This window comes from Chiloscyllium punctatum, chromosome 24 (assembly GCF_047496795.1).
Source record: "Chiloscyllium punctatum isolate Juve2018m chromosome 24, sChiPun1.3, whole genome shotgun sequence".
NCBI classification, from domain to species: Eukaryota; Metazoa; Chordata; class Chondrichthyes; order Orectolobiformes; family Hemiscylliidae; genus Chiloscyllium; species Chiloscyllium punctatum.
The window spans coordinates 88,028,143-88,054,893 of NC_092762.1; the positions used below are offsets into that span (position 1 = coordinate 88,028,143).

Consider the following 26,751-nt stretch of genomic DNA (forward strand, 5'->3'; position numbering starts at 1 on the left):
TCTCTCTCTGCAGAGCTCTCCTCTCTCTCTCTCTGCAAAGCTCTCCTTCTCTCTCTCTCTCTCTGCAGAGTTCTCCTCTCTCTCTCTCGCTGCAGAGTGCTCCTCTCTCTCTCTCTCTGCAGAGTTCTCCTCTCTCTCTCTCTGCAGAGTTCTCCTCTCTCTCTCTCTCTGCAGAGTTCTCCTCTCTCTCTCTGCAGAGTTCTCCTCTCTCTCTCTGCAGAGTTCTCCTCTCTCTCTCTCTGCAGAGTTCTCCTCTCTCTCTCTCTCTCTGCAGAGTTCTCCTCTCTCTCTCTGCAGAGTTCTCCTCTCTCTCTCTCTGCAGAGCTCTCCTCTCTCTCTCTGCAGAGCTCTCCTCTCTCTCTCTGCAGAGCTCTCCTCTCTCTCTCTCCGCAGAGCTCTCCTTTGCTCTCTCTCTCTGCAGAGTTCTCCTTTTCTCTCTCTCTCTGCAGAGTTCCCCTTCTCTCTCTCTCTCTGCAGAGCTCTCCTTCTCTCTCTCTCTCGCTGCAGAGCTCTCCTTCTCTCTCTCACTCTCTGCAGAGCTCTCCTTCTCTCTCTCTCTCTCTGCAGAGCTCTCCTTCTCTCTCTCTGCAGAGTTCTCCTTCTCTGTCTCTGCAGAGTTCTCCTTCTCTCTCTCTCTGCAGAGCTCTCCTTTTCTCTCTCTCTCTCTCTGCAGAGTTCTCCTTCTCTCACTCTCCGCAGAGCTCTCCTCTCTCTCTCGCTGCAGAGTTCCCCTTCTCTCTCTCTCTCTTTGCAGACCTCTCCTTTTCTCTCTCTCTGCACAGTTCCACTTCTCTCTCTCTCTCTGCAAAGCTCTCCTCTCTCTCTCTGCAGAGTTCTCCTTCTCTCTCTCTGCAGAGTTCTCCTTCTCTCTCTCTCTGCAGAGCTCTCCTTCTCTCTCTGCAATGCTCTCCTTCTCTCTCTCTCTGCAGAGCTCTCCTTCTCTCTCTCTGCAGAGTTCTCCTTCTCTGTCTCTGCAGAGTTCTCCTCTCTCTCTCTGCAGAGCTCTCCTTCTCTCTCTCTCTCTCTCTGCAGAGCTCTCCTTCTCTCTCTCTCTCTCTCTCTGCAGAGTTCTCCTCTCTCTCTCTGCAGAGCTCTCCTTCTCTCTCTCTCTTTCTCTGCAAAGTTCTCCTTCTCTCTCTCTCTGTAGAGTTCCCCTTCTCTCTCTCTCTCTCTGCAGAGGACTCCTTCTCTCTCTCTCCCTGCAGAGCTCTCCTTCTCTCTCTCTCTCTCTCTCTCTGCAGAGTTCTCCTTCTCTCTCTCTCTCTGCAGAGCTCTCCTCTCTCTCTGCAGAGCTCTCCTTCTCTCTCTCTCTCTGCAGAGCTCTCCTTCTCTCTCTCTGCAGAGTTCTCCTTCTCTGTCTCTGCAGAGTTCTCCTTCTCTCTCTCTCTCTCTGCAGAGCTCTCCTTCTCTCTCTCTCTCTCTCTGCAGAGCTCTCCTTCTCTCTCTCTGCAGAGCTCTCCTTCGCTCTCTCTCTCTCTCTGCAGAGTTCTCCTCTCTCTCTCTGCAGAGCTCTCCTTCTCTCTCTCTCTTTCTCTGCAAAGTTCTCCTTCTCTCTCTCTCTGTAGAGTTCCCCTTCTCTCTCTCTCTCTCTGCAGAGGACTCCTTCTCTCTCTCTGCAGAGCTCTCCTCTCTCTCTCTCCCTGCAGAGCTCTCCTTCTCTCTCTCTCTCTCTGCAGAGTTCTCCTCTCTCTCTGCAGAGCTCTCCTTCTCTCTCTCTCTCTCTGCAGAGCTCTCCTTCTCTCTCTCTCTCTCTGCAGAGCTCTCCTTCTCTCTCTCTGCAGAGTTCTCCTTCTCTCTCTCTCTGCAGAGCTCTCCTTTTCTCTCTCTCTCTCTCTGCAGAGTTCTCCTTCTCTCACTCTCCGCAGAGCTCTCCTCTCTCTCTCGCTGCAGAGTTCCCCTTCTCTCTCTCTCTCTTTGCAGACCTCTCCTTTTCTCTCTCTCTGCACAGTTCCACTTCTCTCTCTCTCTCTGCAAAGCTCTCCTCTCTCTCTCTGCAGAGTTCTCCTTCTCTCTCTCTGCAGAGTTCTCCTTCTCTCTCTCTCTGCAGAGCTCTCCTTCTCTCTCTGCAATGCTCTCCTTCTCTCTCTCTCTGCAGAGCTCTCCTCTCTCTCTCTCTGCAAAGCTCTCCTTCTCTCTCTCTCTCTGCAGAGTTCTCCTCTCTCTCTCTCGCTGCAGAGTGCTCCTCTCTCTCTCTCTCTGCAGAGTTCTCCTCTCTCTCTCTCTGCAGAGTTCTCCTCTCTCTCTCTCTCTGCAGAGTTCTCCTCTCTCTCTCTCTGCAGAGTTCTCTCTCTCTCTCTGCAGAGTTCTCCTCTCTCTCTCTCTGCAGAGCTCTCCTCTCTCTCTCTGCAGAGCTCTCCTCTCTCTCTCTCTGCAGAGTTCTCCTCTCTCTCTCTGCAGAGCTCTCCTTTTCTCTGTCTCTCTGCAGAGTTCTCCTTTTCTCTCTCTCTCTGCAGAGTTCCCCTTCTCTCTCTCTCTCTCTCTCTCTGCAGAGCTCTCCTTTTCTCTCTCTCTGCACAGTTTCACTTCTCTCTCTCTCTCGGCAGACCTCTCCTTCTCTCTCTCTCTCGCTGCAGAGCTCTCCTCTCTCTCTCTCTGCAGACCTCTCCTCTCTCTCTCTCTCTGCAGACCTCTCCTCTCTCTCTCTCTCTGCAGACCTCTCCTCTCTCTCTGCAGAGGTCTTCTTCTGTCTTTCTCACTGCAGAGTTATCCTCTCTCTCTCTCTCTCTCTGCAGAGTTCTCCTTCTCTCTCTCTCTCTGCAGAGTTCTCCTCTCTCTCTCTCTCTGCAGAGCTCTCCTTCTCTCTCTCTCTGCAGAGCTCTCCTTCTCTGTCTCTGCAGAGTTCTCCTTCTCTCTCTCTCTGCAGAGCTCTCCTTCTCTCTCTGCAATGCTCTCCTTCTCTCTCTCTCTGCAGAGCTCTCCTCTCTCTCTCTCTGCAAAGCTCTCCTTCTCTCTCTCTCTCTCTCTGCAGAGTTCTCCTCTCTCTCTCTCGCTGCAGAGTGCTCCTCTCTCTCTCTGCAGAGTTCTCCTCTCTCTCTCTGCAGAGTTCTCCTCTCTCTCTCTGCAGAGTTCTCCTCTCTCTCTCTCTGCAGAGTTCTCCTCTCTCTCTCTCTCTCTGCAGAGTTCTCCTCTCTCTCTCTGCAGAGTTCTCCTCTCTCTCTCTCTACAGAGCTCTCCTCTCTCTCTCTGCAGAGCTCTCCTCTCTCTCTCTGCAGAGCTCTCCTCTCTCTCTCTCCGCAGAGCTCTCCTTTGCTCTCTCTCTCTGCAGAGCTCTCCTTTTCTCTCTCTCTCTCTCTGCAGAGTTCTCCTTCTCTCACTCTCCGCAGAGCTCTCCTCTCTCTCTCGCTGCAGAGTTCCCCTTCTCTCTCTCTCTCTTTGCAGACCTCTCCTTTTCTCTCTCTCTGCACAGTTCCACTTCTCTCTCTCTCTCTGCAAAGCTCTCCTCTCTCTCTCTGCAGAGTTCTCCTTCTCTCTCTCTGCAAAGCTCTCCTTCTCTCTCTCTCTGCAGAGTTCTCCTTCTCTCTCTCTCTGCAGAGCTCTCCTTCTCTCTCTGCAATGCTCTCCTTCTCTCTCTCTCTGCAGAGCTCTCCTCTCTCTCTCTCTGCAAAGCTCTCCTTCTCTCTCTCTCTCTCTCTGCAGAGTTCTCCTCTCTCTCTCTCGCTGCAGAGTGCTCCTCTCTCTCTCTGCAGAGTTCTCCTCTCTCTCTCTGCAGAGTTCTCCTCTCTCTCTCTGCAGAGTTCTCCTCTCTCTCTCTCTGCAGAGTTCTCCTCTCTCTCTCTCTCTCTGCAGAGTTCTCCTCTCTCTCTCTGCAGAGTTCTCCTCTCTCTCTCTCTACAGAGCTCTCCTCTCTCTCTCTGCAGAGCTCTCCTCTCTCTCTCTGCAGAGCTCTCCTCTCTCTCTCTCCGCAGAGCTCTCCTTTGCTCTCTCTCTCTGCAGAGTTCTCCTTTTCTCTCTCTCTCTGCAGAGTTCCCCTTCTCTCTCTCTCTCTGCAGAGCTCTCCTTCTCTCTCTCTCTCGCTGCAGAGTTCCCCTTCTCTCTCTCTCTCTTTGCAGACCTCTCCTTTTCTCTCTCTCTGCACAGTTCCACTTCTCTCTCTCTCTCTGCAGACCTCTCCTTCTCTCTCTCTGCAAAGCTCTCCTCTCTCTCTGCAAAGCTCTCCTTCTCTCTCTCTCTCTGCAGAGCTCTCCTTGTCTCTCTCTCTGCAGAGCTCTCCTCTCTCTCTCTGCAGAGTTCTCCTCTCTCTCTCTGCAGTTCTCCTCTCTCTCTCTCTCTCTCTGCAGAGCTCTCCTCTCTCTCTCTGCAGAGCTCTCCTCTCTCTCTCTCTCTCTGCAGAGTTCTCCTCTCTCTCTCTGCAGAGCTCTCCTTTTCTCTCTCTCTCTGCAGAGTTCCCCTTCTCTCTCTCTCTCACTCTGCAGAGCTCTCCTTCTCTCTCTCTCTCGCTGCAGAGTTCCCCTTCTCTCTCTCTCTTTGCAGACCTCTCCTTTTCTCTCTCTCTGCAGTTTCACTTCTCTCTCTCTCGCTGCAGAGTTCCCCTTCTCTCTCTCTCTTTGCAGACCTCTCCTTTTCTCTCTCTCTGCACAGTTTCACTTCTCTCTCTCTCTCTGCAGACCTCTCCTTCTCTCTCTCTGCAGACCTCTCCTCTCTCTCTCTCTCTCTGCAGAGCTCTCCTTCTCTCTCTCTCTCGCTGCAGAGCTCTCCTTCTCTCTCTCTCTCTCTGCAGAGCTCTCCTTCTCTCTCTCTCTGCAGAGCTCTCCTTCTCTCTCTCTGCAGAGTTCTCCTTCTCTGTCTCTGCAGAGTTCTCCTTCTCTCTCTCTCTGCAGAGCTCTCCTTTTCTCTCTCTCTCTCTCTGCAGAGTTCTCCTTCTCTCACTCTCCGCAGAGCTCTCCTCTCTCTCTCGCTGCAGAGTTCCCCTTCTCTCTCTCTCTCTTTGCAGACCTCTCCTTTTCTCTCTCTCTGCACAGTTCCACTTCTCTCTCTCTCTCTGCAAAGCTCTCCTCTCTCTCTCTCTGCAGAGTTCTCCTTCTCTCTCTCTGCAGAGTTCTCCTTCTCTCTCTCTCTGCAGAGCTCTCCTTCTCTCTCTGCAATGCTCTCCTTCTCTCTCTCTCTGCAGAGCTCTCCTTCTCTCTCTCTGCAGAGTTCTCCTTCTCTGTCTCTGCAGAGTTCTCCTCTCTCTCTCTGCAGAGCTCTCCTTCTCTCTCTCTCTCTCTCTGCAGAGCTCTCCTTCTCTCTCTCTCTCTCTCTCTGCAGAGTTCTCCTCTCTCTCTCTGCAGAGCTCTCCTTCTCTCTCTCTCTTTCTCTGCAAAGTTCTCCTTCTCTCTCTCTCTGTAGAGTTCCCCTTCTCTCTCTCTCTCTCTGCAGAGGACTCCTTCTCTCTCTCTCCCTGCAGAGCTCTCCTTCTCTCTCTCTCTCTCTGCAGAGTTCTCCTTCTCTCTCTCTCTCTGCAGAGCTCTCCTCTCTCTCTGCAGAGCTCTCCTTCTCTCTCTCTCTCTGCAGAGCTCTCCTTCTCTCTCTCTGCAGAGTTCTCCTTCTCTGTCTCTGCAGAGTTCTCCTTCTCTCTCTCTCTCTCTGCAGAGCTCTCCTTCTCTCTCTCTCTCTCTCTCTCTGAAGAGCTCTCCTTCTCTCTCTCTGCAGAGCTCTCCTTCGCTCTCTCTCTCTCTCTGCAGAGTTCTCCTCTCTCTCTCTGCAGAGCTCTCCTTCTCTCTCTCTCTTTCTCTGCAAAGTTCTCCTTCTCTCTCTCTCTGTAGAGTTCCCCTTCTCTCTCTCTCTCTCTGCAGAGGACTCCTTCTCTCTCTCTGCAGAGCTCTCCTCTCTCTCTCTCCCTGCAGAGCTCTCCTTCTCTCTCTCTCTCTCTGCAGAGTTCTCCTCTCTCTCTGCAGAGCTCTCCTTCTCTCTCTCTCTCTCTCTGCAGAGCTCTCCTTCTCTCTCTCTCTCTCTGCAGAGCTCTCCTCTCTCTCTGCAGAGTTCTCCTTCTCTGTCTCTGCAGAGTTCTCCTTCTCTCTCTCTCTGCAGAGCTCTCCTTTTCTCTCTCTCTCTCTCTGCAGAGTTCTCCTTCTCTCACTCTCCGCAGAGCTCTCCTCTCTCTCTCGCTGCAGAGTTCCCCTTCTCTCTCTCTCTCTTTGCAGACCTCTCCTTTTCTCTCTCTCTGCACAGTTCCACTTCTCTCTCTCTCTCTGCAAAGCTCTCCTCTCTCTCTCTGCAGAGTTCTCCTTCTCTCTCTCTGCAGAGTTCTCCTTCTCTCTCTCTCTGCAGAGCTCTCCTTCTCTCTCTGCAATGCTCTCCTTCTCTCTCTCTCTGCAGAGCTCTCCTCTCTCTCTCTCTGCAAAGCTCTCCTTCTCTCTCTCTCTCTCTGCAGAGTTCTCCTCTCTCTCTCTCGCTGCAGAGTGCTCCTCTCTCTCTCTCTCTGCAGAGTTCTCCTCTCTCTCTCTCTGCAGAGTTCTCCTCTCTCTCTCTCTCTGCAGAGTTCTCCTCTCTCTCTCTCTGCAGAGTTCTCTCTCTCTCTCTGCAGAGTTCTCCTCTCTCTCTCTCTGCAGAGCTCTCCTCTCTCTCTCTGCAGAGCTCTCCTCTCTCTCTCTCTGCAGAGTTCTCCTCTCTCTCTCTGCAGAGCTCTCCTTTTCTCTGTCTCTCTGCAGAGTTCCCCTTCTCTCTCTCTCTCTCTCTCTCTCTGCAGAGCTCTCCTTCTCTCTCTCTCTCGCTGCAGAGTTCCCCTTCTCTCTCTCTCTCTTTGCAGACCTCTCCTTTTCTCTCTCTCTGCACAGTTTCACTTCTCTCTCTCTCTCGGCAGACCTCTCCTTCTCTCTCTCTCTCGCTGCAGAGCTCTCCTCTCTCTCTCTCTGCAGACCTCTCCTCTCTCTCTCTCTCTGCAGACCTCTCCTCTCTCTCTCTCTCTGCAGACCTCTCCTCTCTCTCTGCAGAGGTCTTCTTCTGTCTTTCTCACTGCAGAGTTATCCTCTCTCTCTCTCTCTCTCTGCAGAGTTCTCCTTCTCTCTCTCTCTCTGCAGAGTTCTCCTCTCTCTCTCTCTCTGCAGAGCTCTCCTTCTCTCTCTCTCTGCAGAGCTCTCCTTCTCTGTCTCTGCAGAGTTCTCCTTCTCTCTCTCTCTGCAGAGCTCTCCTTTTCTCTCTCTCTCTCTCTGCAGAGTTCTCCTTCTCTCACTCTCCGCAGAGCTCTCCTCTCTCTCTCGCTGCAGAGTTCCCCTTCTCTCTCTCTCTCTTTGCAGACCTCTCCTTTTCTCTCTCTCTGCACAGTTCCACTTCTCTCTCTCTCTCTGCAAAGCTCTCCTCTCTCTCTCTGCAGAGTTCTCCTTCTCTCTCTCTGCAAAGCTCTCCTTCTCTCTCTCTCTGCAGAGTTCTCCTTCTCTCTCTCTCTGCAGAGCTCTCCTTCTCTCTCTGCAATGCTCTCCTTCTCTCTCTCTCTGCAGAGCTCTCCTCTCTCTCTCTCTGCAAAGCTCTCCTTCTCTCTCTCTCTCTCTCTGCAGAGTTCTCCTCTCTCTCTCTCGCTGCAGAGTGCTCCTCTCTCTCTCTGCAGAGTTCTCCTCTCTCTCTCTGCAGAGTTCTCCTCTCTCTCTCTGCAGAGTTCTCCTCTCTCTCTCTCTGCAGAGTTCTCCTCTCTCTCTCTCTCTCTGCAGAGTTCTCCTCTCTCTCTCTGCAGAGTTCTCCTCTCTCTCTCTCTGCAGAGCTCTCCTCTCTCTCTCTGCAGAGCTCTCCTCTCTCTCTCTGCAGAGCTCTCCTCTCTCTCTCTCCGCAGAGCTCTCCTTTGCTCTCTCTCTCTGCAGAGTTCTCCTTTTCTCTCTCTCTCTGCAGAGTTCCCCTTCTCTCTCTCTCTCTGCAGAGCTCTCCTTCTCTCTCTCTCTCGCTGCAGAGCTCTCCTTCTCTCTCTCACTCTCTGCAGAGCTCTCCTTCTCTCTCTCTCTCTCTGCAGAGCTCTCCTTCTCTCTCTCTGCAGAGTTCTCCTTCTCTGTCTCTGCAGAGTTCTCCTTCTCTCTCTCTCTGCAGAGCTCTCCTTTTCTCTCTCTCTCTCTCTGCAGAGTTCTCCTTCTCTCACTCTCCGCAGAGCTCTCCTCTCTCTCTCGCTGCAGAGTTCCCCTTCTCTCTCTCTCTCTTTGCAGACCTCTCCTTTTCTCTCTCTCTGCACAGTTCCACTTCTCTCTCTCTCTCTGCAAAGCTCTCCTCTCTCTCTCTGCAGAGTTCTCCTTCTCTCTCTCTGCAGAGTTCTCCTTCTCTCTCTCTCTGCAGAGCTCTCCTTCTCTCTCTGCAATGCTCTCCTTCTCTCTCTCTCTGCAGAGCTCTCCTTCTCTCTCTCTGCAGAGTTCTCCTTCTCTGTCTCTGCAGAGTTCTCCTCTCTCTCTCTGCAGAGCTCTCCTTCTCTCTCTCTCTCTCTCTGCAGAGCTCTCCTTCTCTCTCTCTCTCTCTCTCTGCAGAGTTCTCCTCTCTCTCTCTGCAGAGCTCTCCTTCTCTCTCTCTCTTTCTCTGCAAAGTTCTCCTTCTCTCTCTCTCTGTAGAGTTCCCCTTCTCTCTCTCTCTCTCTGCAGAGGACTCCTTCTCTCTCTCTCCCTGCAGAGCTCTCCTTCTCTCTCTCTCTCTCTCTCTCTGCAGAGTTCTCCTTCTCTCTCTCTCTCTGCAGAGCTCTCCTCTCTCTCTGCAGAGCTCTCCTTCTCTCTCTCTCTCTGCAGAGCTCTCCTTCTCTCTCTCTGCAGAGTTCTCCTTCTCTGTCTCTGCAGAGTTCTCCTTCTCTCTCTCTCTCTCTGCAGAGCTCTCCTTCTCTCTCTCTCTCTCTCTGCAGAGCTCTCCTTCTCTCTCTCTGCAGAGCTCTCCTTCGCTCTCTCTCTCTCTCTGCAGAGTTCTCCTCTCTCTCTCTGCAGAGCTCTCCTTCTCTCTCTCTCTTTCTCTGCAAAGTTCTCCTTCTCTCTCTCTCTGTAGAGTTCCCCTTCTCTCTCTCTCTCTCTGCAGAGGACTCCTTCTCTCTCTCTGCAGAGCTCTCCTCTCTCTCTCTCCCTGCAGAGCTCTCCTTCTCTCTCTCTCTCTCTGCAGAGTTCTCCTCTCTCTCTGCAGAGCTCTCCTTCTCTCTCTCTCTCTCTGCAGAGCTCTCCTTCTCTCTCTCTCTCTCTGCAGAGCTCTCCTTCTCTCTCTCTGCAGAGTTCTCCTTCTCTGTCTCTGCAGAGTTCTCCTTCTCTCTCTCTCTGCAGAGCTCTCCTTTTCTCTCTCTCTCTCTCTGCAGAGTTCTCCTTCTCTCACTCTCCGCAGAGCTCTCCTCTCTCTCTCGCTGCAGAGTTCCCCTTCTCTCTCTCTCTCTTTGCAGACCTCTCCTTTTCTCTCTCTCTGCACAGTTCCACTTCTCTCTCTCTCTCTGCAAAGCTCTCCTCTCTCTCTCTGCAGAGTTCTCCTTCTCTCTCTCTGCAGAGTTCTCCTTCTCTCTCTCTCTGCAGAGCTCTCCTTCTCTCTCTGCAATGCTCTCCTTCTCTCTCTCTCTGCAGAGCTCTCCTCTCTCTCTCTCTGCAAAGCTCTCCTTCTCTCTCTCTCTCTCTGCAGAGTTCTCCTCTCTCTCTCTCGCTGCAGAGTGCTCCTCTCTCTCTCTCTCTGCAGAGTTCTCCTCTCTCTCTCTCTGCAGTTCTCCTCTCTCTCTCTCTCTGCAGAGTTCTCCTCTCTCTCTCTCTGCAGAGTTCTCTCTCTCTCTCTGCAGAGTTCTCCTCTCTCTCTCTCTGCAGAGCTCTCCTCTCTCTCTCTGCAGAGCTCTCCTCTCTCTCTCTCTGCAGAGTTCTCCTCTCTCTCTCTGCAGAGCTCTCCTTTTCTCTGTCTCTCTGCAGAGTTCTCCTTTTCTCTCTCTCTCTGCAGAGTTCCCCTTCTCTCTCTCTCTCTCTCTCTCTGCAGAGCTCTCCTTCTCTCTCTCTCTCGCTGCAGAGTTCCCCTTCTCTCTCTCTCTCTTTGCAGACCTCTCCTTTTCTCTCTCTCTGCACAGTTTCACTTCTCTCTCTCTCTCGGCAGACCTCTCCTTCTCTCTCTCTCTCGCTGCAGAGCTCTCCTCTCTCTCTCTCTGCAGACCTCTCCTCTCTCTCTCTCTCTGCAGACCTCTCCTCTCTCTCTGCAGAGGTCTTCTTCTGTCTTTCTCACTGCAGAGTTATCCTCTCTCTCTCTCTCTCTCTGCAGAGTTCTCCTCTCTCTCTCTCTCTGCAGAGCTCTCCTTCTCTCTCTCTCTGCAGAGCTCTCCTTCTCTGTCTCTGCAGAGTTCTCCTTCTCTCTCTCTCTGCAGAGCTCTCCTTTTCTCTCTCTCTCTCTCTGCAGAGTTCTCCTTCTCTCACTCTCCGCAGAGCTCTCCTCTCTCTCTCGCTGCAGAGTTCCCCTTCTCTCTCTCTCTCTTTGCAGACCTCTCCTTTTCTCTCTCTCTGCACAGTTCCACTTCTCTCTCTCTCTCTGCAAAGCTCTCCTCTCTCTCTCTGCAGAGTTCTCCTTCTCTCTCTCTGCAAAGCTCTCCTTCTCTCTCTCTCTGCAGAGTTCTCCTTCTCTCTCTCTCTGCAGAGCTCTCCTTCTCTCTCTGCAATGCTCTCCTTCTCTCTCTCTCTGCAGAGCTCTCCTCTCTCTCTCTCTGCAAAGCTCTCCTTCTCTCTCTCTCTCTCTCTGCAGAGTTCTCCTCTCTCTCTCTCGCTGCAGAGTGCTCCTCTCTCTCTCTGCAGAGTTCTCCTCTCTCTCTCTGCAGAGTTCTCCTCTCTCTCTCTGCAGAGTTCTCCTCTCTCTCTCTCTGCAGAGTTCTCCTCTCTCTCTCTCTCTCTGCAGAGTTCTCCTCTCTCTCTCTGCAGAGTTCTCCTCTCTCTCTCTCTACAGAGCTCTCCTCTCTCTCTCTGCAGAGCTCTCCTCTCTCTCTCTGCAGAGCTCTCCTCTCTCTCTCTCCGCAGAGCTCTCCTTTGCTCTCTCTCTCTGCAGAGTTCTCCTTTTCTCTCTCTCTCTGCAGAGTTCCCCTTCTCTCTCTCTCTCTGCAGAGCTCTCCTTCTCTCTCTCTCTCGCTGCAGAGTTCCCCTTCTCTCTCTCTCTCTTTGCAGACCTCTCCTTTTCTCTCTCTCTGCACAGTTCCACTTCTCTCTCTCTCTCTGCAGACCTCTCCTTCTCTCTCTGCAAAGCTCTCCTCTCTCTCTGCAAAGCTCTCCTTCTCTCTCTCTCTCTCTCTGCAGAGCTCTCCTTGTCTCTCTCTCTGCAGAGCTCTCCTCTCTCTCTCTGCAGAGTTCTCCTCTCTCTCTCTGCAGTTCTCCTCTCTCTCTCTCTCTCTCTGCAGAGCTCTCCTCTCTCTCTCTGCAGAGCTCTCCTCTCTCTCTCTCTCTCTGCAGAGTTCTCCTCTCTCTCTCTGCAGAGCTCTCCTTTTCTCTCTCTCTCTGCAGAGTTCCCCTTCTCTCTCTCTCTCACTCTGCAGAGCTCTCCTTCTCTCTCTCTCTCGCTGCAGAGTTCCCCTTCTCTCTCTCTCTTTGCAGACCTCTCCTTTTCTCTCTCTCTGCAGTTTCACTTCTCTCTCTCTCGCTGCAGAGTTCCCCTTCTCTCTCTCTCTTTGCAGACCTCTCCTTTTCTCTCTCTCTGCACAGTTTCACTTCTCTCTCTCTCTCTGCAGACCTCTCCTTCTCTCTCTCTGCAGAGCTCTCATCTCTCTCTCTCTCTCTCTGCAAAGCTCTCCTCTCTCTCTCTGCAGAGTTCTCCTCTATCTCTGCAAAGCTCTCCTTCTCTCTCTCTCTGCAGAGCTCTCCTTTCTCTCTCTGCAGACCTCACCTTCTCTCTCTCTCTGCAGAGCTCTCCTTCCCACTCTCTCTCTCTGCAGAGTTCTCCTTCTCTCTCTCTCTCTCTCTCTCTCTGCAGAGATCTCCTTCTCTCTGTCCCTCTCTGCAGAGTTCCACTTCTCTCTCTCTCGGTCTCTCTGCAGAGCTCTCCTGCTCTCTCTCTCTCTCTCTGCAGAGTTCTCCTCTCTCTCTGCAAAGCTCTCCTTCTCTCTCTCTGCAGAGTTCTCCTCTCTCTCTCTGCAGAGCTCTCCTTCTCTCTCTCCCTGCAGAGTTCTCCTTCTCTCTCTCTCTGCAGAGCTCTCCTTCCCACTCTCTCTCTCTGCAGAGTTCTCCTTTCTCTCTCTCTGCAGAGCTCTCCTCTCTCTCTCTCTCTGCAGAGATCTCCTTCTCTCTGTCTCTCTCTGCAGAGATCTCCTTCTCTCTGTCTCTCTCTGCAGAGTTCCCCTTCTCTCTCTCTCTCTGCAGACCTCTCCTCTCTCTCTCTCGCTCTCTCTGCAAAGCTCTCCTGCTCTCTCTCTCTCTGCAGAGTTCTCCTCTCTCTCTGCAAAGCTCTCCTTCTCTCTCTCTCTGCAGAGCTCTCCTCTCTCTCTCTGCAGAGCTCTCCTTGTCTCTCTCTCTCTCTCTGCAGAGCTCTCCTTCTCTCTCTCTGCAGAGCTCTCCTTCTCTCTCTCTCTCTCTGCAGAGCTCTCCTTCTCTCTCTCTCTGCAGAGTTCTCCTTCTCTCTCTCTCTCTCTGCAGAGTTCTCCTCTCTCTGCAGAGTTCTCCTTCTCTCTCTCTGCAAAGCTCTCCTCTCTCTCTGCAAAGCTCTCCTCTCTCTCTCTCTGCAGAGCTCTCCTCTCTCTCTCTGCAGAGCTCTCCTTCTCTCTCTCTCTCTCTCTCTGCAGAGTTCTCCTTCTCTCTCTCTCTCTCTCTGCAGAGTTCTCCTTCTCTCACTCTCCGCAGAGCTCTCCTCTCTCACTCTCTGCAGAGTTCTCCTTCTCTCTCTCTCTGCAAAGCTCTCCTCTCTCTCTCTCTCTGCAGACCTCTCCTCTCTCTCTGCAGAGGTCTTCTCTGTCTTTCTCACTGCAGAGTTATCCTCTCTCTCTCTCTCTCTCTCTCTCTGCAGAGTTCTCCTTCTCTCTCTCTCTGCAGAGCTCTCCTCTCTCTCTGCAGAGCTCTCCTCTCTCTCTCTGCAGAGTTCTCCTCTCTCTCTCTGCAGAGTTCTCCTCTCTCTCTCTCTCTCTCTCTGCAGAGTTCTCCTCTCTCTCTCTGCAGAGCTCTCCTTTTCTCTCTCTCTCTGCAGAGTTCTCCTTTTCTCTCTCTCTCTGCAGAGTTCCCCTTCTCTCACTCTCTCTTTGCAGACCTCTCCTTTTCTCTCTCTCTGCACAGTTCCACTTCTCTCTCTCTCTCTGCAGACCTCTCCTTCTGTCTCTCTGCCTCTCTCTGTCTGCAAATCTCTCCTCTCTCTCTCTGCAGAGTTCTCCTTCTCTCTCTCTGCAAAGCTCTCCTTCTCTCTCTCTCTGCAGAGCTCTCCTTCTCTCTCTCTCTGCAGAGCTCTCCTCTCTCTCTGCAGAGTTTCCCTTCTCTCTCTCTCTGCAGAGCTCTCCTCTCTCTCTGCAAAGCTCTCCTTCTCTCTCTCTCTCTCTCTGCAGAGTTCTCCTTCTCTCTCTCTCTCTCTGCAGAGTTCTCCTCTCTCTCTCTCTGCAGAGTTCTCCTCTCTCTCTCTCTCTCTGCAGAGCTCTCCTTGTCTCTCTCTCTGCAGAGCTCTCCTCTCTCTCTCTGCAGAGTTCTCCTCTCTCTCTCTCTCTGCAGAGTTCTCCTCTCTCTCTCTCTCTGCAGAGTTCTCCTCTCTCTCTCTCTCTCTGCAGAGTTCTCCACTCTCTCTCTCTCTCTCTCTGCAGAGCTCTCCTCTCTCTCTCTGCGGAGCTCTCCTTCCCACTCTCTCTCTCTGCAGACCTCTCCTTCTCTCTCTCTCTCTGCTGAGTTCTCCTTCTCTCTCTCTCTCTGCAGATCTCTCCTTCCCACTCTCTCTCTCTGCAGAGCTCTCCTTCTCTCTCTCTCTGCAGAGCTTTCCTCTCTTTCTCTCTGCAGAGTTCTCCTCTCTCTCTCTCTGCAGAGTTCCCCTTCTCTCTCTCTCTCTCTGCAGACCTCTCCTCTCTCTCTCTCTCTCTCTCTGCAAAGCTCTCCTTCTCTCTCTCTCTGCAGAGTTCTCCTTCTCTCTCTCTGCAAAGCTGTCCTTCTCTTTCTCTCTGCAGAGCTCTCCTTCTCTCTCTCTCTGCAGAGCTCTCCTCTCTCTCTCTGCAGACCTCTCCTTCTCTCTCTCTCTGCAGAGCTCTCCTTCCCACTCTCTCTCTCTGCAGAGTTCTCCTTCTCTCTCTCTGCAGAGTTCTCCTCTCTCTCTCTGCAGAGTTCTCCTATCTCTCTCTCTCTGCAGAGTTCTCCTCTCTCTCTCTGCAGAGCTCTCATTCTCTCTCTCTCTCTCTGCAGAGTTCTTCTCTCTCTCTGCAGAGCTCTCATTCACTCTCTCTCTCTCCCTGCAGAGTTCTCCTCTTTCTCTCTCTGCAGAGCTCTCCTTCTCTCTCTCTCTGCAGAGGACTCCTTCGCTCTCTCTCTCTCTCTGCAGAGTTCCCCTTCTCTCTCTCTCTGCAGACCTCTCTCCTCTCTCTCTCTCTCTCTCTGCAAAGCTCTCCTTCTCTCTCTCTCTCTGCAGAGCTCTCCTTCTCTCTCTGCAGAGCTCTCCTCTCTCTCTCTCTCTCTGCAGAGCTCTCCTTTTCTCTCTCTGCAGAGCTCTCATTCTCTCTCTCTCCCTGCAGAGTTCTTCTCTCTCTCTGCAGAGCTCTCATTCTCTCTCTCTCTCTCTGCAGAGCTCTCATCCTCTCTCTCTCTCTCTCTCTCTGCAGAGCTCTCATTCTCTCTCTCTCTCTCTGCAGAGCTCTCCTTCTCTCTCTCTCTGCAGACCTCTCCTCCTCTCTCTCTGCAGAGCTCTCAGTCTATCTCTCTCTCTCTCTGCAGAGCTCTCCTTCTCTCTCTCTCTCTCTGCAGAGCTCTCCTTCTCTCTCTCTCTCTCTCTCTGCAGAGCTCTCCTTCTCTCTCTCTCTCTGCAGAGCTCTCCTTCGCTCTCTCTCTCTCTGCAGAGTTCTCCTCTCTCTCTCTGCAGAGCTCTCCTTCTCTCTCTCTCTTTCTCTGCAAAGTTCTCCTTCTCTCTCTCTCTGTAGAGTTCCCCTTCTCTCTCTCTCTCACTGCAGAGGACTCCTTCTCTCTCTCTGCAGAGCTCTCCTCTCTCTCTCTCCCTGCAGAGCTCTCCTTCTCTCTCTCTCTCTCTCTGCAGAGTTCTCCTTCTCTCTCTCTCTCTGCAGAGCTCTCCTTCTCTCTCTCTCTCTGCAGAGCTCTCCTTCTCTCTCTCTCTCTGCAGAGCTCTCCTTCTCTCTCTCTGCAGAGTTCTCCTTCTCTGTCTCTGCAGAGTTCTCCTCTCTCTCTCTGCAGAGCTCTCCTTCTCTCTCTCTCTCTCTCTCTCTGCAGAGCTCTCCTTCTCTCTCTCTCTCTGCAGAGCTCTCCTTCGCTCTCTCTCTCTCTCTCTCTGCAGAGCTCTCCTTCGCTCTCTCTCTCTCTCTCTCTGCAGAGTTCTCCTCTCTCTCTCTGCAGAGCTCTCCTTCTCTCTCTCTCTTTCTCTGCAAAGTTCTCCTTCTCTCTCTCTCTGTAGAGTTCCCCTTCTCTCTCTCTCTCTCTGCAGAGGACTCCTTCTCTCTCTCTGCAGAGCTCTCCTCTCTCTCTCTCCCTGCAGAGCTCTCCTTCTCTCTCTCTCTCTCTCTGCAGAGTTCTCCTCTCTCTCTCTCTCTGCAGAGCTCTCCTTCTCTCTCTCTCTCTCTGCAGAGCTCTCCTTCTCTCTCTCTGCAGAGTTCTCCTTCTCTGTCTCTGCAGAGTTCTCCTTCTCTCTCTCTCTGCAGAGCTCTCCTTTTCTCTCTCTCTCTCTCTGCAGAGTTCTCCTTCTCTCACTCTCCGCAGAGCTCTCCTCTCTCTCTCTCTGCAGAGTTCTCCTTCTCTCTCTCTCTGCAGAGCTCTCCTTCTCTCTCTCTCTCTCTGCAGAGCTCTCCTTCTCTCTCTCACTCTCTGCAGAGCTCTCTTCTCTCTGCAGAGTTCTCCTTCTCTCTCTCTCTCTCTCTGCAGAGCTGTCCTTATCTCTCTCTGCACAGAGTTCTCCATCTCTCTCTCTGCAGGTCTCCTTCTCTTGCTCTCTCACTCTCTCTCTCTGTGTAGTTCTCCTTTTCCCTCCCTCTCTCTCTTTGCGGAGGTCTCCTTCTCTCGCACTCTCTCTTACGTTTGGTATGCTTTCCTTTATTGGTCAGTGTATTGAGTACAGGAGTTGGGAGATCATGTTGCGGCTGTTCAGGACATTGGTTAGGCCACTGTTGGAATATTGCATGCAATTCTGGTCTCCTTCCTATTGGAAGGACGTTGTGAAACTTGAAAGGGTTCAGAAAAGGATGTTGCCAGGGTTAGAGGATTTGAGCTATAGGGAGAGGCTGAACAGGCTGGGGCTGTTTTCCCTGGAGCGTCGGAGGCTGAGGGGTGACCTTATAGAGGTTTACAAAATTATGAGTGGCATGGATAGGATAAATAGACAAAATCTTTTCCTGGCGTCAGGGTGTCCAGAACTGGAGGACATAGGTTTAGGGTGAGAGGGGAAAGATATAAAAGAGACCTAAGGGGCAACATTTTCACGCAGAGGGTGGCACATGTATGGAATGAGCTGCCAAAGGAAGTGGTGGAGGCTGGTACAATTGCGACATTTAAGAGGCATTTGGATGGGTACATGAATAGGAAGGGTTTGGAGGGATATTGGCCAGGTGCTGGCAGGTGGGAATAGATGGGTTGGGATATCTGGTTGGCATGGACGGGTTGGACCGAAGGGTCTGTTTCTATGCTGTACATCTCTATGACTCTCTATCTGCGGCGTTCTCCTTCTTTCCCTCTCTCTCTATCTGCAGAGCTCTCCTTCTCTCGCTCTCTCTCAGCAGAGATCTCCTCTCGTTCTCTCTTTCTCGCTTTAATGCAGAGTTCTCCTCTCTTTCTCTCTCTCTGTCTCTCTTGGTGGAGTTCTCCTCTGTCTCTCTCTCTCTCTCTGCAGAGTTCTCCTTCTCTCGCTCTCTGCGTGGAGTTCTCCCTCTGAACTTTATCCCATAGTTCCTCCTGTCCTGTCAAATCTTTTATCTCAAGTTCTCCTATCCCACCCTGAGACTCTCTCCACCACCCGGTCCCTCACACTCTCTTCCCTGTCATTGCCTATACTCTGTCCCACTTGATGTCCCGCAGTCTTCCCCCACTTCCCCCAGAGATCTGCTCCACACAAGCCTTCTCCCATTCCTTCTCACTCCACCACCAACTTAGATTTCTGTAGCACATTTAAGATAATGATAAGCATAAAGTGCTTCACAAGGTCAGAATCAAAATTCATGTCACACTGAGCCACAAAGGGAGATATTACGGACAGATGACCAAAGGCGCACTCAAACAGGGGGGTGTTAAGAATCATCTTGCGAGAGGCAAGAGATGTAGAGGTTTGGGGAGAGACTTAGAACTTAGGGCTTCATGATCGCTCTATTGCCTTCTCCCTGAGGTGTTTTCCCAGCTTCACTTTGTATTGACACTATTCATCCCAACCACTCCATGGACAGCAGGAAAGGATCCAATGGGCCGAATGGCCTTTTGAACGAGCTTCACATTCTCCACCACTCTCTGGGCAAAGAAGATTATCCTGAGTACCCCTGCATTTATTAAGAACTGCCCCGTGTTCTGGCCTTTGGTTAGGCTCCCCCAGAAGTCAAAACCTTTCATTTTAAGGACCTCGATCGAGTCATTCCACAATTTCCTCTCTTCCAGAGAATGCAGCCCCAGTCTGTTCAGCCTTTCCTGATATTTATAACCTCTCAGGTTTGCTATTATCTTTGTAAATCTTTGCTGTGATACTTCAGTGTGCTTATTATAATGTGGCGACCAGTCTGATAGAGAGTGTGGTCTGATGATGTCGTGATTGAAACCAGGGCAGATGGATCTCATTGACTAGGAGATCCCTGATTGGGGCTGTTAACGTCAGCCAATCAGGGAGCCCTGGCTGATAGATATACAGAGTCACCTTGATTATCCGGCATTCGATTATCTGAATATCGGATTATTCGGCAAGACTGCAAGGTCCCAATGCTCCGCTAAACAAGGTTATCCGACATTCGATTCTCCGGAATTCAATTAACCGAGCTAAATACTCCCCAACCGTATCCTTCAGATAATCAAGGTTCCTCTGTAAACAGGGGTTTCTGGGAGACTCCTCACTCTCGGGACTAGCTTGGAGCTGGCTGGTCAGATCTTGCATTATGCACGTGTAACTGAAGGGTGACTTGGTGGCAAGATACCAGCCTTCAGTCCTATACAAGTTTAACATGACTTCTCCACGTTTGAATTCTGTCCCTGAAGAAATCATTCCCACCACTGGCTTGGCTCTTTCAGTGATTTGTGATTCTGAAATCCCAGGTCTCTCTGCCCCTTTCCCCTCCTCAGTTCTCAAGGAGATTATGGCTCTGATTCCTCCTTCAAAATGCACTATTGCTCAGTTCCCCAGACTAATATCTATTTGCTAATGGCACATTCATTCTGCGAGTTATTCATTTGTTATTTTCTTTACTAGTTGTTTAATTCTTTGTCACAATCCTCCACTGGATTAACTGTAGCCTATATCTTGGTTTTGATGTTTCTGCCCCTAATTTCCATATTATTGCATTACATTATAACATGCTTCTGTAAATGATGAATCCAGACACCCCTGTGAAACACAATGTCCCACCTTCTGTCTAATCCCTGGGTATCACTCAAACTCCCAAGGCCTCAAACTGTGGATGTCCCACACTGCTCAGTTCTCCCCTTGCCTTGAATTTAACATGAACAGAGAATGGATGTAGTAGAACAGAGTCTCTAGGATAGGGGCTTTGGGAGATGAGTTTGTGATGGGGACAGATGCAGGATGCTTGATCTGCTGACCTGGGATGCCTTGCTCGATTTTCAAATCCTTTCAGTGCAAAGAGGGAATGCGAATTCTCCCCCATTGTAATCTCACCCCCTCGTATTCATAGAGACTGAATAAATGCACGCACCACATGCTCCCAGAAGAATCCCTCTCACCAAATGCACTGTACGATCCATCCTCCCTCTTGTATGTCAGCTGGCGTTGATATCCTGCAGGTCAGAAAATTCAGAGGAAAATCTGTCCAGAGTTTCACTTTCAATCATCTCCAACTTTCACTTGGAACGATAAACAAAACTAAAGAATAACAGAAAGGATATTCACTGGAATATTTCAGAAGGCAAGCGGTTTGAGTTTCATAGAAAAATTGGAACAGCTGGGAATATTCTCCTTGGAGGAGAGAGAAATTAAGGATTAATTAACAGAGGTGCGAAAATTATAAATGGAGCAAATGGAGTCAGGAGAAATTGTTTCCAGGGACAGAGCAAGGGAAGGGGACAGAATTAGGGAAAATGTCAAAAGACGCCGCGGAGCAGAGGAGGAGATAATGTTTATGACGAGGAACTGTGAAGTGGGAGGTACTGCCTGAAAGGGCAGGGGAAGCAGTTTCAAGATGAACTTTTCATATGGGATTTGGAGAAACATTGGACGATAACATATTTATATCAGGCTGGGAGGGAGGGGGTTGCAGGCTTATTGAGTGGCACTTTCAAAGAGCCAGCATAAGCATGATGGGGAGAATGGCCTGTTCCTGTCCAGCCACAATAAGTGAGTGACCAGAGTTAAGTTAACACCGAGACCAGCTTCACTGAAGCAAACTGTGTTTTCTAGTCTCAGGGTTTCAGTTGGGCAGTTCTGCAGTCAGGAGTTAGCTCTCCTTCTGTCCAGGGATGGAGGGCGTATTTATAAAGTGAGAGGACAGAGCTTGAAAAAAAGACATGAGGGATATTTTTTCACACAGAGTGGTTCCTATGCGCACCGCAACCTGAGAACTCAAAGTCCGTTTTGGAAACTTGGAACTAAAAAACTGGTCTCAGATCATCATTAAAAATCTCATCAGGTTTATCAGCATCTTTATCGGAAAGGGAGTCTGCCACATTTACTTAGACTCCAGTCCCAGACCAGTGTAGCTAACTCTTAAATGCCCTCTGACCTGGTCGAGCAAGACCCACAATTGTATCAAACCTATGAGGCAGGTATCTGTAGCAGTCATCCTTGGTTAATTTGGATGGATAACCAATATTGAGAACAAAAGGGAACAGCTTTCTCCCAGTGGTACAGGGTGGAAATGAACATAGCTATAAACCTGTGTACCATGCACGGAGAACTGGGTACCTCTGCCATGGGAGAGCAGCTAATGGCTGGCCATTCCATCTCAGGGTCAGTGGGCTCCACATCTCCCCTGCCCCCTCTCCCATGGCGGGTCTGATGACCATGATTTCTGAGATGTTGTCACTGCAGGGACTCACCTTGTAGCAGGTAATCCGTAGCCTCACTCTCCACCTCCGGGAACAGCTGCTTTGTCTTCTGCAAGTATTTTAGCACAAAGACATTCGGAGCAAAATGGATCATGTTCTGCTCCCCACACCCGAAGGGGAGGCGGAGCAAGGTGTCCAGATTATTCAGTGTTGGACCCATCACATCACCTAAAAAACACAGCAAGGTACACCATAGTCAGACACACACAATTACATACGTGTACTGGCACACAGGGACACAGACATGCATACACAGAGGGACACATACAAAGAGGGACATGTACACAGAGGGACATGTACACGCGTACACAGAGGGACACAGGCATGTGTACACAGAGGTACGTGTACACACAGGGACTCGTACACACAGGGACACAGACACGCATACACAGAGGGACATGTACACACAAGGACACAGACACTTGTACACACAGGGACAGACCCACGTGAACATGCACAGAGACAAACCATTCATTTTCTATGGGTGTCACAGGGCAATGATCAAAAACAAGGGTCCAGTCTGATTTCCCTCATTCCTCTTTAGATGAGGGTATTTGCAGTTTTCCCACCTGCCTCCTGGATGGGGGGGGAATGAAAGCCAAACTCTGAGTGTGGATCCATCAGCAGCACTTAGAGCCATTAGCATGTAGATGCAACACACTCCATGAGCCTTTCAGACCCTACAGTCCAGACCATGGGAAGGGGCACAGGCAGGAGGCACACATTCTCATTTCCTGAAAACCTGGGGACTCCTTGTAACCCCAGCCTCCATCTCCCTGACCAGGAGCCTGGGATGTTAGCCAGGATCTCCTCCACTTCATCCATGGACACAGTGTGGGCTCAGGATAGGTCACAGTTATGACACCTGCAGTAATGGAGGTATCTGCAAACAATCCCTGCCCTCTCAAAAGGAATCAGACTGCCCAGATCAACCACAGAGAGAGTCAGCACCTTCAGGAGAGAGATGGGGAGACCCTGTACCCCAGGGAGAGTCAGCCCCTTCAGGAGAGAGGGGGAGACCCTGTACCCCAGGGAGAGTCAGCCCCTTCAGGAGAGAGAGGGGGAGACCATGTACTCCAGAGGGAGTCAGCCCCTTCAGGAGAGAGGGGGACCCCATACCCCAGGGACAGTCAGACTCTTCAGGAGAGAGAGGGGGGAACCCTGTACCCCAACGAGTGGTAGCACCTTCAGGACAGGAGGGGGACCTCATAGCCATAATCTTGGGAGAGGTTCCAAAGGGGTGAGAGGAGGTTGGAGTGTGGGGCTCGGTTTAAGGTAAAGGCTGCATGTGAGAGTGGGGAACAGCAAGCTGCACAAGACAGAGAACGGATTTGAATTTGTCAAGGTAGAATACAGAGGACCCTCGATTATCTGAAGGTCACAGGCGGGGAGTATTTCGTTCGGTTAATCAAATGCCGGATAACACAGTTAGCCAAGCATCAGGATCTTGCGATCTTGTTCGAGTGATAAAAATCTTCTAAGCAATTAAATCAAAAATGCTGTGGGTGCTGGAAATCTGAAACAAACAGAAAATGCTGGAGAAATTCAGTAGGGTGGCAGCATCTGTGAAGACAGAGAGAGAGTGAGAGAGTGAGACAGAGTTCCAAATAAGATCATATTCGATTTAAAACATTAACTCTGCTTTTCTCTGTCTCTCCAGGTCCTGAATTTCTCCATCACCCCATATTTATTGTTTGCGCATGAATGTTGAAGCTTTCTTTAACGCTGCCTATGTTCAGGAGTTACTGTATAGGGAGAAATGCAATGATAATAGCATGTAGTATATGATAAGACATATAAAGAACATTATGCCAATTGTTAAATTTACTTCTGAAATTGAGATGAAGTAAAACAGTAGCAACTACTTGGTTAATCTTCCAGATTTGCAAATATGTGATATTAATGCATTTGCAGTGACCCCACCAGTTTGTCAAAGAGGTGTTCCTTGTGATGGCTTTGGATGTGTTGATGTGTCTTAGTTAGTTTAAAACTGAATCTTTTGTTGCTAACTTATGCTGTTATTTTGTACCAGGTTAAGTAATGTGGTGTTGAGGAAATCAATACTTCCCTTGCATGTTGTGATTTTAAATTTAGTGAAGGGGCTGAAAATTGAAGATAATAAAGAATTCTGCTCTGTGTGAGCCCAACTATCCCATATGACTGGACAGATACAGTATTTTTTTTTAAAAGATTACTTACAGTGTGGAAACAGGCCCTTCGGCCCAACAAGTCCACACCAACCTGCCGAAGCGTAACCCACCCAGACCCATTCCCCTACATTTACCCCTTCACCTAACACTACAGGCAATTTAGCATGGCCAATTTGCCTAACCTGCACATTTTTGGATTATTGTAACTATGCGACAAATTAGTGAGAATAAAAATCCTGAAAATCCAACAGTAGCCCCCAAGAATTAGAAAGCAGCCTTCAAGGAAAGCCCTTGAAAAGGTAGAAAGCTACTTGGTGCCTGGAGTAACCTGCTGAGATACACACCAAAGCCTGGGCCAGCTACTGTGAAGGCTATATTAGAGAAAAGTCACTGTTTAAGATCCCCACCTGCTGTACTATTTGGGGGAGTTGGAAACAGTGTCAAAGCCTTGGGGTATACCTTTATCATGTATACTGCAAGTATCATATAATTGCAACTACTGAGTGTCATTGTTGTTTGGAAAATCATTACCTGTATTGAACCTTTGATAACATCCAATTGAAATGACAATGGAATGCAAGTTTACAGATTTTGTAGAAATAAAGTTATCTTTTGGAAAAATGGGTAAACAGGGCCAAGACAGCCATCACCCATCTTGTTGTGACCACCACCACTCGCTCAGGCACTGACCACGTGTCAATGGGAACCAGGGACCTCACAGCCTACATCAACAAGACAGCTGTAATAGCACACACTAACCCCCCAAACCTGCCTAGCTTCACTATTAATCGTCCTTCAGTAAATATCAGTGCAGTTTATTTTGTGACCTGTATTAAGTCCCATTTGACAAGTGCCCAAAGGCCAAGGTGAGTGTAGCCTGCGCTGTGTTCCTGTACCTATCATGGACGCAGTCGCTCTCTCAGACCCAGGGACGACATTGTGAGGCACTCCAAGAGTGAAGGCTTCGTTGTGGTTTTCATCCGATTCCTCTTTCCTCCAGATTTTGAATTCTCCCACTGAGCCCCATCCAGTTGAAAAGCCGATGTAATTGATCTCAAGGAGTCTGGTGACCGCCCACTCCACAATCAGGGACTGGTTTGATGGTTTTAAACCGTGCCCCACCTGGGAATGACACACAAGGAGGAGAGATACCTTCAGACACACAAGGGAGAGATACCTTCAGACACACAAGGAGAGATACCTTCAGACACACGAGAAGGAGAGATACCTTCAGACACACAAGGGAGAAATACCTTCAGACACACGAAGAGGAGGAGAGATACCTTCAGACACACGAAGAGGAGAGATACCTTCAGACACACGAGGGAGAGATACCTTCAGACACACGAGAAGGAGAGATACCTTCAGACACACGAGGAGGAGAGATACCTTCAGACACACGAAGAGGAGAGATACCTTCAGACACACAAGGAGAGATACCTTCAGACACACGAGAAGGAGAGATACCTTCAGACACACAAGGGAGAAATACCTTCAGACACACGAAGAGGAGGAGAGATACCTTCAGACACATGAGGAGGAGAGATACCTTCAGACACACAAGGGAGAAATACCTTCAGACACACGAAGAGGAGGAGAGATACCTTCAGACACACGAAGAGGAGAGATACCTTCAGACACACGAAGAGGAGAGATACCTTCAGACACACGAGGAGGAGAGATACCTTCAGACACACGAAGAGGAGGAGAGATACCTTCAGACACACGAGGGAGAGATACCTTCAGACACACGAGGGAGAGATACCTTCAGACACACGAGGAGGAGAGATACCTTCAGACACACGAGGGAGAGACACCTTCAGACACACAAAGAGGAGGAGAGATACCTTCAGACACACGAAGAGGAGGAGAGATACCTTCAGACACACGAGGGAGAGATACCTTCAGATGCACGAGGAGGAGAGATACCTTCAGATGCACGAGGAGGAGAGATGCCTTCAGACACATGAGGGAGAGATACCTTCAGACACACGAGGAGGAGAGATACCTTCAGACACACGAGGGAGAGACACCTTCAGACACACGAGGGAGAGATACCTTCAGACACACGAGGGAGAGACACCTTCAGACACACGAGGAGGAGGAGAGATACCTTCAGACACACGAGGGAGAGATACCTTCAGACACACGAGGGAGAGATACCTTCAGACACACGAGGAGGAGAGATACCTTCAGACACACGAGGGAGAGACACCTTCAGACACACGAGGAGGAGGAGAGATACCTTCAGACACACGAGGGAGAGATACCTTCAGACACACGAGGGAGAGATACCTTCAGACACACGAGGAGGAGAGATACCTTCAGATGCACGAGGAGGAGAGATACCTTCAGATGCACGAGGAGGAGAGATGCCTTCAGACACATGAGGGAGAGATACCTTCAGACACACGAGGAGGAGAGATACCTTCAGACACACGAGGGAGAGACACCTTCAGACACACGAGGGAGAGATACCTTCAGACACACGAGGGAGAGACACCTTCAGACACACGAGGAGGAGGAGAGATACCTTCAGACACACGAGGGAGAGATACCTTCAGACACACAAGGAGAGATACCTTCAGACACACGAGGAGGAGAGATACCTTCAGACACACGAGGGAGAGACACCTTCAGACACACGAGGAGGAGGAGAGATACCTTCAGACACACGAGGGAGAGATACCTTCAGACACACGAGGGAGAGATACCTTCAGACACACGAGGAGGAGAGATACCTTCAGACACACGAGGAGGAGAGACACCTTCAGACACACGAGGAGGAGAGATACCTTCAGACACACGAGGAGGAGAGATACCTTCAGACACACGAGGAGGAGAGATGCCTTCAGACACACGAGGAGGAGAGATACCTTCAGACACACGAGGAGGAGAGATACCTTCAGACACACGAAGAGGAGGAGAGATACCTTCAGACACACGAGGGAGAGACACCTTCAGACACACGAAGAGGAGGAGAGATACCTTCAGACACATGAGGAGGAGAGATGCCTTCAGACACACGAGGAGGAGAGATACCTTCAGATGCACGAGGGAGAGATACCTTCAGACACATGAGGAGGAGAGATAGCTTCAGATACACGAGGATGAGAGATACCTTCAGACACACGAGGAGCAGAGATAGCTTCAGACAGTCTGAACTGGTTTAACCTGAACACCTCCAGACAGCACAAGATGACCAACCAATGTCAACAAATTCAACTTCTTTTTTTAACAAATTTCATCACGAGTCCTCAGGAATAGGTGGAGTTTTAATACAGAGGGAGCAGACAGTCCGCTAAAAGGTAAAGGAGCATGCAAGGTCAGCAACGTTCAAGGGGTCTCTCTGTATTTTATCTCACTCACCTGGACAATGCCTGTCTTCCAGGAAATCCAGAAGTTTCGGAACTCATCCCAGGACAGGATCTGAGGAGTGTTTGCACTGACCACCGGCTCACCCATCTTGCTCACCGCAATCCAAGTCTTTGTGTTCTGCCGTCCTCCGATCACAATCTCAACCATTTCTGCTGTGTCACGAGGTCCCATCGACAAGGCAAAGTGAGCATCATTATGTGCCTTCACAGCTACGTCAAAGTGCACCTTCTTGGCTGGTTTCTGAATGTACTGGTACTCATACTTGTTCGGAGTGGAAATGTGAATCTTTTCTGAGAAGACAAACAGAGTAACTGTGGCCAGTTCTGGGCACCACACTTTGGGAAGGATGGAGAGAGTGAGAGAGGATTTACCCAAATAATGAAGAGGAATAGAAAGACCAGAGACACAGAGTGTTCCCCTAACAGCAGAGAAGGTAAAAGAGAGGTTTAATCAATTGTTCAAAGTCACAGGACAATTTTCAATGATGAAACAAGAAGATTGGTTACCAGCGGCTGGTGGGTCAGTGACCAGAGGGGGACAGATTGAAGGTAATTGTCAAAACAGCCCAAAGATTATGAGGAGTTTTTTTTAAAAACACAATGTTGTTGTGATTAGGAATGTTGGGGGGTAGCAGGAACTTTCAAAAGGGAATCGAGGAACTAAATGAAAGGGAAAGGTTTGCAAGGAGTGGGGCTAAAGATGTGCGAATGGGACTAACTGAACAGCTCTTTCAAAAAGCCAGCAAAGGCAAGATTTGTCAGAAATCTGTTAGAATTCTTTGAGGAGGTAAAAAGCCAGTTAGATAAAGGAGAGCCACTGGATGGAATCTATTTGGATTTCCAGAAGGCCTTTGATAAGGTGCCACAATGAGAGGCTGCGAAATAAGATAAGCCTATGGTGTTAGGGGCAAAGTCCTGGCACTGATAGAGGGTTGGCTGACCGATAGGAGACAGAGAGTGGGGATAAAGGGACCTTTTTCAGGATGGCAGCTGGTGACTAGTGGAGGTCCACAGGGG

The 26,751-nt window shown here is 50.2% G+C and overlaps 1 protein-coding gene across 6 annotated transcripts in view; it reads right to left on the reverse strand.

Annotated features, from left to right (window-relative positions):
- cpamd8 (C3 and PZP like alpha-2-macroglobulin domain containing 8) overlaps positions 1-26,751 on the reverse strand; it is a 318,016-nt gene that overhangs the window by 134,394 nt on the left and 156,871 nt on the right. For all 6 annotated transcript variants that reach the window (XM_072594464.1, XM_072594465.1, XM_072594462.1 and 3 more), the window contains 4 exons: positions 25,727-26,025; positions 23,254-23,479; positions 20,199-20,375; positions 18,860-18,941 (listed from right to left, as the gene is read on the reverse strand). In XM_072594464.1, the coding sequence (XP_072450565.1) occupies positions 18,860-18,941; positions 20,199-20,375; positions 23,254-23,479; positions 25,727-26,025 (784 nt within the window). The remainder of the gene's footprint in view (positions 1-18,859; positions 18,942-20,198; positions 20,376-23,253; positions 23,480-25,726; positions 26,026-26,751) is intronic.